This window comes from Rhipicephalus sanguineus, chromosome 1, assembly GCF_013339695.2.
Source record: "Rhipicephalus sanguineus isolate Rsan-2018 chromosome 1, BIME_Rsan_1.4, whole genome shotgun sequence".
In the NCBI taxonomy this organism is placed as follows: Eukaryota; Metazoa; Arthropoda; class Arachnida; order Ixodida; family Ixodidae; genus Rhipicephalus; species Rhipicephalus sanguineus.
In genome coordinates, this window is record NC_051176.1 from 155,843,965 (window position 1) to 155,856,158 (window position 12,194).

The following is a 12,194-nucleotide window of genomic DNA, read 5'->3' on the forward strand; positions in this document are numbered from 1 at the left end:
ACAAAGGGCTGAAAAGTGGATGAAAGCCCAAATAACAGGTCTCACTATGGCGTAAATGTAGCTTAAAATGTGGTTTTGTAGTCTAGTAGTTTCATATTAAAGAATAAACAAAAAAAAGGTTTCTCTTCCTCTCTGCCGGGTTGTATTTACAGTCTATGTTTCTGTATTTCTTCCCGGTATGACCCAAGTAGCCGATCAAAGAGTGTTACGAGAAATGACAGGAGAGCAGGCGCTGTTATTCCTTCCTCCCTAAAATGTGGCCCTGACAGTCCGTGCACCAGTGGTTCCGGCAGTAGTCTGCACACAGGGTCCCGTTCGTTGGGCTGTTGGCCCTACCCGTATCCCTGATGTATAGTGGCCGGTGGGCGCGCGCGACAAGATGAATATCGCACAGGTGTCCAGATATATGTAGTAACGACAAAAGGCTCCCTCCCACATTCCTGGGCGGCGCCAGACTACAGTCTGCAACTGTCGTCGCGTGCGCATTCAGGGCCGGAGGCGACAAAGCGGCTGCCCGTCGTCGCTGCCGCAGACTCCGGGACGGCGTGGGCCCTGCCGTCGAGCACTGCGACACCGCCGGTGGTCCTGGCGGGCAGCTGCAGACGGGCCGTGCTCGCAGGGCTGGCCTCCGCTTTGCGGCTCTTGCGGTAGTCGTTCAGTGCCTTGAACAGGATCTTCTCGACGTTGATGAACGGCGTCTCGCACGTGACGCAGCCCACAAAGGCAGCCATGTAGCACGCCAGCAAGTGCGCGAAGTAGACGTAGACCTGCGTCCAGGGGCAACAATGCAGACAAGCCTGTTACGAGAGTGTTTTTTACAGCGCCTGCTATTAACACTCGGGTGCCCGACCTATACCCCTCGTCCTTTATCTAACCTGTCGCCTTGTGTGGCGATCGTCATCATATGAAACTTGCTCGGTATAGAAACAAATACATTCAGGAGGGCCCACCCCTAACCAATAATTGTGTGCGTAATCTGACAGGGCTGGGCAAAGGTACTTTGAAATTGTATCGCGATACGATACAAGATACTCGGGCAAAAAGTACTTGAGATACAGATACAAGATACTCGCGGAATAATAGTATCCGATACGATACTTCCCAATTGTATCTTAAGATACTTCGATACATTTGCAAATTTGCTCTTCTAGATCTCTATAATGAAGCAGCAAAGACCTATGTAGAAATGTGTTTACTTGAAGAAAATTTCTTAACTGCTACCAGCTTTGTTTAATTTTAACAAAATACTTGTTTGTGTCACAAGATACAAACTTTCTTGCTCAAGGCGTATTATTTTCATTTCTAAACGACTTATTGAGATTTGTTTGGCTGCTTAACAAGACAGCTCTTTAACTGCTGCGCTGTTGTTTTTGCTTCACACTTCTGCAGTTTATTGATGTCGCTGCCCTACTTGGCGACTTCCTAGCTGGTTACCATCTACTTGCAAGTGCCTCCGCACGATGGCGCAAATACCGCTGTGCAGTCCCACCTTGTTCGCAAGCGTATTGTTTTCGTAATACCGCATCCACCGACAGGTGTACAGCAGCAACAACGTTGGTAGCGATATTGTTTGTGACGCGTTGTGTAAAGACGATGAACTACATAGTCGGCGCTCACAATTGATTGAGGACATAAAACTGCAGTGATTTTTCATATTTTACTTATCTGCTGGTGTAAAGCGTTCGTTAGCAACATATTCACTGACGTGCAATATTTTACCATTTGTTCTCCGAGAGAACCTGAGCCGCCAGGAAACGTCTCAGACGTATTCTAGCGGCACAAAACACCGCAGGTTTTCACTGCTATTCACACTATTGCCACTTCTAGCTCTGCTTACCTGCGGATTTTTAACAATAAGAATACTTTAAGGAGACCTAAAAAAAGGAAAACGAATATATTTAAGTCAAATAGCGAGGTAGTTCCGTATTAAACAATCAAAGTGAATAAGTATACAGTTTGTTTCACGTAAGTAGAACCCAATATTAAAAAAACAAGTGATTAACCACCGCTGAATGAAACCAAAAGTATTTGGTTTGCCGTTATGTGGCACTCGTTATGATATGTTTTGTACTAAGCTTAACTGGTTAATTAAATAAGGTCAATTATGCGACATTCCGACGTTTTTAATATTCACTTTAGGGCCAACTGCGCTTCGACACATCGTAGAGCGAATTTAAAAACGACCGACCCAACTTTTTTGGTAGCGTACATGCTGCGTGGTGAATATTTTCGGGCTTTTAGAGAAAGGCCGCGAAAGATGAAGTAAAACCACGTTCGCAGACAGTTAAAAAATAAAAATAAAGCAGAGAACGTATTTTAGCAGCAGGTTACAAAAGACGTATTACAATAAACAGACGGGCGAAAAACTATGCAGAGAACTAGGTAATGTATGGGATGCAAAAACGGAAGACAGCAAAGAAAGCACTTGTACTAACAATCAAATTATCATTAAAAGAACTTCTTGAATAATTTAGCATGAAGAACAAAGATACAGTACGTCAAAGTATTTCCTGTTACGTAAATGCTTGTTCTATTGCATCTAACGTCAGCACCGATAGTGGGACGGTCGTTAGAATCTCCTTTGCATGTAAGTCGATCTGATCGTACTATGCAAGACAAGCTTGCATCCAGAAGATGTCTCAAATCGCTGATGTGTGAAAGACGCGAGACGCCAAGCGGCCCCATTCTTGCATTCTTGAGACATAGCAACGAAGCATCACGCAAGACAACCTTCGATGGCGACAGTATAGCGGCATCAGAATTTGTGCAAAAGACGCCGCACGCACTGGAGTACGCAGCAGGGTGCAGGGTCTATGAACAAGTGTCATGACATCAACACAACTAAAAAGAAAGAAAACATCTAGAAAAAAAGGTAGGCTGCGCGTAGACGTTCGCACGCTTGTTCTTGTCGCGATGGCTCGAGCGCCATCACGTGACTCTGCTCCACCAATAGGGACTCTTAAACATCCTCACCTGTGCTCGCTGGAGCGCTCTGGCCGAAATATACAAGGATGTTATTGTCGTTAGTTTTATTCAGGTGGCTTAGTGGCAGCAATATCAGCTTGAGAACCGGAATTCCGGTCGACGTTTATTGTTTCGCATGGTGGTGTTTCTATAGTAGTATCTTGTATCTTAAGATACACGATACATTATTGAATGTATCGGAAATACAGATACAGATACTCGTTTTGCAAGACGTATCGCGATACAGATACAAGATACCCAAAGAGTATCTAAGATAGTATCGAAGATACATGTATCTTCGATACTGCCCAGCACTGGACTATCTAATTAGCGTTTCATTGTAACCATAAGATAACTTTTATTGTATCTTATATAACACAGTTCCACTCCTTTAGTTATATAGTTTGTTTTAGTAGATGGATATTACTAGGGGGAGAAACCATAAAACGCACGTAGTACTCAGAAATATTCGCACATACACTAGTGAGCAAAGCAAGAACAGAATAAACCTAATAACCAAGGGGAGTCATTGCACAAAAATGTTTCTAGTACTTCGAGTTATATCTATGTGATGTCGGCGCTCCATGTACGCGTACAGCACAGCTATTTCGAATGGACCTCCCAAATGCAATTAAACAATGCAGATAAATGTCTCAATCTGCAGCAAAGTCGTGCGGTCGGTATAGTACTATTAGCTTTCGCTGAAGGACAGGTCCACTCCCCGAAACTGACCACTTTCCTGCCTATACTTCGCGCACGGCCACAGCGTGGTTACAGGCCGTCACTTTTTCAGTCGTTATTATTAGTGCAAAAAGCGATATTTTATTAGCACAACTCAGGTAAAAAGAGCTCCAGCGGCTCTTAACGAACTTTTAAAGGGACTGTCTACCGTCTTTCATCGCTTTTCTGTTTTGTACCGCAATACAAAGCGTACTGTCTGAAGTGTCCAACTTTGCAGTGGTTCCTCTGGAAAGTGAGTAGAAATTTTTAAAACCGAATTTTTCGATCTGCGCTCGGTTTTCTTCAATTGGCGTGAAACATGCCCACAACACTGGTTGGTGGACGCGATGACGATTGTAGTGCCAGTAAAAATTAAAACCGAAAGCACATGTGATTTCTGTAGGATTACTTTATTTTCGCTGAACACTATTGTAATGAATGTAACAGCAGATTTCAGCGCGCTAGCGGTTAAATGAAGCCTTATTATACGATTACAGAACACTTGTTTTGCTGTAAGCGCAGTCTATGCGTTTATTTTAGCACTGCTGCCGCAATCCAAGCCAAGTCGCTTCATCAAAAAGAGACAATAAATGCGCGCCTTCAGAGCGCAGCACATGTGAGACATCCTAACAACAATACAACGGCACAGTACGACCAGCGCGGAGAGCCGCATGGCATAGCGCATGAGTTGAAGCAGACGAAATCGAAGACCGCGCCGCAAGCAGCGCCACCGGGCGCCTTTTTGGATACGTAAGAAAAAGAAAGCAAAAAAATTACTGTCTGACGCAACCGAAAGGTGCCTCAAGTGCGTAAAATGCAATTTCAAGTTATACTTGCTTGTTTTTAAGCAAAATGAGTCTACCTGCGAGGATTTCTTGTCACACCAGTAGATTGAACCACATCACCGTTGGGTGACGCTAGCGGTCATTCTTTCACGATTTTCAACATCAAATTAAAAATATAATGCCTTTTTTATGGGGCAAAAGCATGCTCGTTGCCGCCGATGTGACGAACGATCTTCTTATTTTCAGCACAATCAGAAAAAAATTTTCCGAGTGGTAGACAGTCCCTTTAAGGAGTCTGTCAGCTGCCGCATTGCATGTTCGTGTAGACTTTTTCCTCTCTGGAAGAGGTCACTGTACACTGCTTGAGCATTGTCGCCAAGCTGAGCTCAATTTTTTGTTACACCATTAGTTCGCTTTGTTCTGTTTTTTCCAGTCATATAAAGAGAAAAACTTTCCCGTCGTTCTTTTTATTACTATAGTAAATTCGTGCAATTTCTTGTGTGCAGTTCACACAGTGACTAGAATCACTAATGGGTCTATTAATGACTGGCAACACTAACGATGAGCCAACCTGTTCGTTCGTCTCGAGAGCATTTTCCAAAGACAAATTGGCGTTACACCTGCAACGTTTCCTTGTCTAGATTCCGTGCACGCAGTTGCGAGCCCACAAGGGCGTACACGTGTTCTGTATCACGGAGTATGGGGAAAGTGCTATATTGTTCTCCCATGTGCCGTTTTCGTCTTCATATTCTGAAAATGGCTAGCTACACTGTGTACGCGTGCGAACTAGTGTGTGTTAGCGAACTGTTTCACAGTTCGCGCGATTCTTTCAGACACCATATCTTAAGGCTGTGGAGAGGCCGGTGACATCATTGTTGCAACGTTATCAATCATTTGATTGATTGATTGATTGATTGATTGATTGATTGATTGATTGATTGATTGATTGATTGATTTTAAGAAGATGAAATGACATAAGGGAGACGTGCGATCTGCATCAGCGATCGGTTTGCACTTGCGAATCACGCTCTGTAATGCGCAGTAGCATGTAATTTGTGAGGTTCCTGTCACGAGTGGAGTTTTATCTTTACACTTCTCAAAGTGTTTGTTCATTTAATGGCTCTTTACGGCGGCAAAAGGTAGATCGGCTTCTTCAGTGTTTCATACACTCAGACCTTTATCTTCAAGTAAAAAGAAATTTGTGAAACATCGCCTGTCGCATACATGTCACAAAGTTATTTACGGAACTGGAAAATTTGAAGATGCTAATATTACTAATCAATGCGCCAAATCAAATTGGATGACTACAAAAATTTTACTGATTGACTTTATCGTTAATTAGTTTGGTGCACATATTGCAATATACCAAACGAGTCCCGTAATTCCACCTAGGCTTAACCACTCGCAACGAATCTTGAAACTAGCACCTCGTTTGAGATAACCAAACTTGCAACGAAAATGCACTGTTGTTTCACTTAAATTTTTTTAACGAATCGCATTTTCATGCATTGAAGCTCAGAAATTACTGGAACACCAATGCATTTCGTTACAAATTTGAAAACGCATTATTGGTGCCATCCTCAGAATTCATTCTCGTTGGATATTACTTTCTCAGTCACCGGCTGCAAGGCGTAAAAGGAGCACCGACTGTGATGATGTGCCTGTGCTCTCACTTTCTTTTCTCTCTCTCTCTCTGTTTACGTTATCTCACAGCACTACAGTGAAATCTTTTGTATGTAGTTTTGACATGCATTGTGTATAACAGATTGTAAGTGGCATTCGTGACCTGGAGTAACAACAGCCGCCACTTATTCACAGTCACTTTGACGTACTGCACGTTTAGATGGACGGAATCGAAGAAATTTTCTCGTGGGTAGAAAAAAAAAACGGATATGAAAGACACCTGGAAGAAAATAGAGCTTTCTTTGATTCGCGGTAGCGCCGTTTCCTCGTTCGGTTTCACAAGATTTCAGTGGCTCCCGGTCGTTTGAGCGCACTGCGCCATCTATGGGCTGGCGTAGAAAAAGCAGCTCAGGTGCATGGCCTCAAGGATTGGAGGGGCTCAGGGGGCAGGTCAAACGTATCGGAGGCCACATCATATGCGTTGGCTTTGTCGCATCATACAGTTCTCGTTTAATATTCGTAGAAAAAAGCAGCCACCACCTTATATTTCACCGAAACTTTTAACAGCTATTTTGCGCAAAAAAGAAGTGGAAAGCGTCAGCGTACTTCAGTTATTTTACTTTAGTACTTGTTTCTATAAGAGATGGTCCGAATTCACAGGACATTCTGTGACTGCTTATTTCCCGGTCACATTCGCTAACAATATGCCCGACATCACGATCGGCTGGCGTCTGTTCTTACTAACGGCTTTAGCGTACAAATAGGTGGAGGTGGTGGTGCGAAAGGTGGTGTTAGCCAGGCGTATTTTGCCGACAGGCGTTTACATATTACTACTCCAGACCCTTTCAGGAACAGTATACCTATACGCTTTGGAAGTTCTTTCCTCACGAATACAGGCGCAGTCACGATATTGAGTTCCTGCGGTCACCCCTGCTGGCAGACAGAATGGCAGTCAGAAGAAGCGCGCGCACTTCACTCTTTCAACCGCGAAGCTGTTAAAGCTCGAGGTAAAACGGATGACCACAAAGAACTGCCATCATCGTAAACAGGTACGCGCCACTGAAATTCGGCAAATCCCACCACTCACCGCTGGTCCACTAAAAATGAAAATGAGCGTAACCACGATCGGAAGACGAGCGTCGTAACCACTACGCTATCCAGGCACAACGTTACTTGAACAAACTCAGTTTAAAGGGACCCTGAAACGGTTTTGACGATTTTGTACGAACAAATTGAGCCGGTAGAGCAAGTCCTAAGGATCATTTACAGACCGATTTAAGCTCTGTGCGTAAACTGTGTAATTTATTACAAGGCTTTAAAGCTGCGTGTCGCCACCGATCAGAGCGGCTCAGCCAAACGCGTTTTCAAACCGCCCACTTCCAGTGCGCGTCGTATTGGAAGCGCGACGTCACGCAGGCCGCTGATCTGATTGGATATATCCAGTACACGTCACTGAACCTCCTGTGGTCAGCGAGCGTCGTCTGCCTGTGTTACAACGTACTCCGTGTTGACGTGAGCTGAGCGACAGTGTTTATCTCGAGGTTTCTTTTCTTGGACATAATAAATTGCCCTAGCCGTGTTGTGTACCACATTGTAAAGCTGCGACATCGTGCCATGTTCGTGAGGCATCTGGCGAGCGGAATCCGCTCGTCGCTGCAATGAGCGTCGCGCTCTGGCTATCCTTTCAACGCCACGATCCACGTTTTTGTGGCTGTAACTTCACCCCTGAAACACAACCACATTGCCCGAGTTTACGCTTATCGGTGATCGTTCTCGAATTATTTTTGTTTGTCCGCGTGCTTTTGCAGATTGTCGCCGTACAGGAGAATAAAATAAGATCTGCTGGTAGTGTGGCGGCACCTGTCGGAGCAGATATCAACCACTCCGCGAGCTTCGTCTTTGTTGGGCCTCCGAGATTGCGCGCAACCCGTCGGCGCACAGTATCTGAGGCCATGACTGGGTGAAGCTCAAAGCGTCGAGTGCGCTCATGAGAGCGCTGCGATCGCCGGCGATGTCAGGGTGTCTGTGAGTTGAGGGTGCAAGGCAGTGGTGAGGAGGAGGGTATAGATATAAATTCCGTAGCGGCCTTGGTACACAGTGCGTCGCTTAATTTCTGGTGGGAATGATTTGGGGATGCTCCTGCCTAAACGCTGACAAAACTTCAAAAAACCTTTTCAGGGTCCCTTTAAGAGCTCCGCCGGAGAGGCGGTCCGCGTGGCGGTCGTGAGAACTAGGGGCGCTGCAGTCACGTCTAGCTCCCGCGGCTGGCGCTTGTTGTGATCGGCGCCGCCGATGTACGAGCGCACGTGGGTTGCAGCGTCGTCTGCGCTTTGTTAGCTCGTCATTTTTGCGACTGTTCTTGACCAGGCTTAGCGTCTTGCACGAATACACGTGCATTATGTACGAAGCGTAACGAGAGCGAACAGATTCACAGTGCGGTATGCCGACTTGCTTGGCGCCGGGCTGCAAGAGCGGCTACTGCAACGACGACTCCGCTTCACGACACTTCTTCGGACCAGCAAAAGACCCTACGCCATTCAAGATTTGCATCGCAAAGATAGAAAGCTTACTGCGAAATGCAAGGTCTGTGACGTTCATTTTGAGAGTGACGACATTGTAAAGCACTATCGTCGTGTCGTTGCGGGACAAGAAGTTTTGATCCCTCGTGGAAAGTGGGAACTCGCGCCAGGTGCCGTGCCGCGCTTGTTCCCAGTAGAGTTACTGTATATGCTACCTTTACCTAAAGGTAGCATATACAGTAACTCTAGTTCCCAGCACTTCCACCCCACATTTCAAAGCCAAAATGTTGGGGGTTTAGGCGCAAATCGCCCCCAAAACGCACGGCGTCCCGCGAAAGCCCAGTGCCCAATTCTAAGGAGTCCCCAGAAATAGAACAGCAAAACGAAAGGCAGGCGATTGCATATATACGCTACCGAGAATGAGAATTGCATCACACTGACATTCAATCAGTTGTCAGCTGTCGCTATGCCTTCAAAGCAGTGGATTTTCTAGAGATTTTACGACGAGGTATTGAACAAGATGTGCGGAATATTTTACACTCGCCAGCTCGGGAACGGGCTGCTCAGCGCAAACATTTGACACGGTACACATAGGAAAGACGAGGACCAGCGCTGGTCCTCGTCTTTTCTATGTGTACCGTGTCAAATTTTTTGCGCTGAGCAGTTTAATAATGAAATACCAACTAGCCCAATCCCACACTTTGCTTCGGGAAGGGAGACTTACTTGTGCAAAAGATAATTGTAGTTGACGAGCCAATTTAACTGCGTAGTGAACGGCTACAGCACGAAACGCAAATGGCTGTCGTACAGTGTAAAGTGCTGCGGGCATGGAACATCTGCTCGGTGAAGTTGAAAAACTGAAGTTGAATACTAACGACTCTTCTAGCGACAGAGTACGCGCGAATAACTGCTCGGTGCTCACATCACGGCCGATCTGTTCAAATTGTTTAAGGCAGCGTAGAAGGATGCGACGTAGAAAGATGAGACACCGAAAATACAACTATCCGCTGAAATAATTGCTCAGAGAAGACATCTATTCGATGTAATCGCACACTGAGATTTCATGTCCCGAGTTCTCGTAAAATTTTCCGATTTTGGGTCAGTATCCCTTTAACCGTCGCGAAAACGTGTCTTGTAAACATTGCAAAGCATTGGTGATGTTTTTCGAGAAAGTTTTTTTCAATAAATTGTAGAAACATGAGTACTGTTTTTCTAGAACGTTTTTGTATCTCGAGTAAGTACGCTTCTTTGTGCACTACAAAGGCTTTTACAAATGTGTTGGGTTGTTCTTGATCTAGATAAGACGGCAGCGGCTAAAATTGTGGTAATAGTTATAAAAAATACTCTGAAAACCCTCATTCGCTTAGAAACACCTATGCTTGGAAGTTAAGCGCAATGTAGACAGCTCAAATATTGTCAAAGGGTCGTGAAGTCGACGAAGGCAGCAGTCAGCAGGTCCGAGATGAAACTCTTTATTTGGCCGAACTTGTGGCCGGGAAACTGAAAGTCAAACTACAGCAATACACTGATAGCGGCGAACACAGCGTCGACCGTCGATCAACTGACAAGCAGTCAAGCGCGTCGGCTTTTATACAGGCGCTATCGAACTTTCCAGCGATATCGCTGGTGGCGGCGTTATCTCTCGACAAAGCTGGAACATTCGCGTGCAGCGCGCAATCTTACAAAAACGATCTATTACAATCGCAAAGCTTCTAGAACACTGCTTCGCGGACAGCGTCGAGCGTTGATAACCGTCCTTGCTGGTCAAACCCGAATACATCAAAATAAAACAAGAAGTGGACGTGGCAATATAGAGCGAACATCGATTCTTAGCCAATCAATGAACAACGCACGCGGGCCAACGCATACAAACGACCTTATGCACATCCACCTAACTAGTACAATAAGAAAGTTGCTGCGCAGTTGCCGCGAGCAACTGCGCGGCGGACCGCAGCGTTATGCCGTAGCAGCAGACGACGCGCCGATAGTGGCGCAAGACGGAACTGCAGCGCCGCTAGTTCTCGCGACCGCCGTTCGGACCACCCTCCTCCGCTGGCGGAGATACGGAGCTTTGAAACTGAGTTTGTTCTAGTAACGTTGATCCAGGCACGCTAGCAGAGCGTAACGTAGCCTTGTATAGTATAGTATAGCGAGCGGGCGGGAAAGAGATGTTAGGGTGAGAAGCAAGGGAGAGAGTAAAGCATAGAAAGATAGAAAGAGAATCAAAGAAAGAGAAAGACAGAATCAAAGAGGGAAAAAGAACTAAAGAGAGAGAGAGAGAGAGAGAAAGAGATAGAAAGAAAGTAACCGGCGTTAGCCAGAAGACTTGAGGATCGACCAGCTGTGCCAAGCTTTTGCGCGACTTAGTGCACAAACTTCCCGCAATTTATTTACAAGAAACTTTTACAAGCAACAAGAAGCTTTTGTAATGCGCCGCGATACTATCGGTGACATCGAGGTTGGCCATTTGAAGATTACCTTCACTCATGAAAGATTATCAAATAAGTGCTTCTCAGCTTCCACGCTTGGTGACTGCTTTTATTTTGTGTGTGTAATTTTGAAAGCAGTACTGGTCCACATTTCCGGAGTACGAGCAACAACGCAAAAGCGTGACAGTAAGAGAAAAAGAAAGAAAGAAAGAAAAAAACAGGCGTATAAGTGCTTGAGGCGCCGCCACGACAGTGCGCCCTGCGGCGAACGCAGCCTTGGTATGTACGCACCACCATGAATTGGGTGACGTAGATGGCATTCATGGTGTGCGCTGCGTACATGAACATCAGCGGTGGGTGCAGCAGGTAAACCATGAAGGTCATCTTGCTCAGGGGCACGAACGCCTTCCACGACAGCAGCGTGTCCACGAACCCTGCGAGTCGATCGAGGCAGATAGGTTGACGGCCACAGGAACGCGGAAAAACAAGATGGGACGACGTCCCCGCATTTTGTCCCTTTGCCTGTTTGCGCTCTGCTGCGCTGCAGTGACGTCATAGGGACACGCGCAATAGACGAGTGAAACGGCCATTTGACGGCTGGGACCGGAATCGTTACTCTTGACCGGTTAGAACACACTAATGAAACGCGCTGGGAAACATGTGTTTTTTTGTTTTTGTTTGTTTTTTTTGCTGGGGTGGAGGGGAGGCGGGGACGAATTGATGTCATAAATTTGTACAGCGTCTGCTGATATGAGCGCTCTAGATTGGATTCAGCAGAAAGCAATAATGCAACCTGGTAGCTTCTGAGCATAAAGATAATTAACTGAAGTGCACAGTTAAAAGTAAACATTTGACACAAGTCTGCCTGGTTGGGAAGGTAATCTGAGAAATTTTACGCTCCGCAGGAATGCGCAGATAGCGAGTAAGCTCTCGATATAAGAGGCCGGGCGTAATATTTTGTGGTTCGCATAATATGCCGATATTACTGGTCTGGTCATCATATCAAGAACTAGGCAAGCGTTTGTGATGAGCAGTCTTGTGCAGTTACCTATGAATTCGACGTGTACCGTCCTCTATGAACATAAATGTGTGCTTGTGATCGTTCTAGTATAGAGTGAACTCTTGCCAGTGAACTTTCCATTGCCATGTTATTT

The 12,194-nt window shown here is 45.6% G+C and overlaps 1 protein-coding gene across 1 annotated transcript in view; it reads right to left on the reverse strand.

Annotated features, from left to right (window-relative positions):
• Positions 1 to 233: 233 nt before the first annotated feature.
• The window catches only part of LOC119379844 (nose resistant to fluoxetine protein 6), a 116,595-nt gene continuing 104,634 nt past the window's right edge, over positions 234 to 12,194 (reverse strand). Inside the window, exons 14-15 of the mRNA XM_037648958.2 lie at positions 11,332 to 11,474; positions 234 to 767 (exon numbers count right to left, since the gene is read on the reverse strand). Of these exons, the coding sequence (XP_037504886.2) occupies positions 456 to 767; positions 11,332 to 11,474 (455 nt within the window). The 3' untranslated portion in view covers positions 234 to 455. The remainder of the gene's footprint in view (positions 768 to 11,331; positions 11,475 to 12,194) is intronic.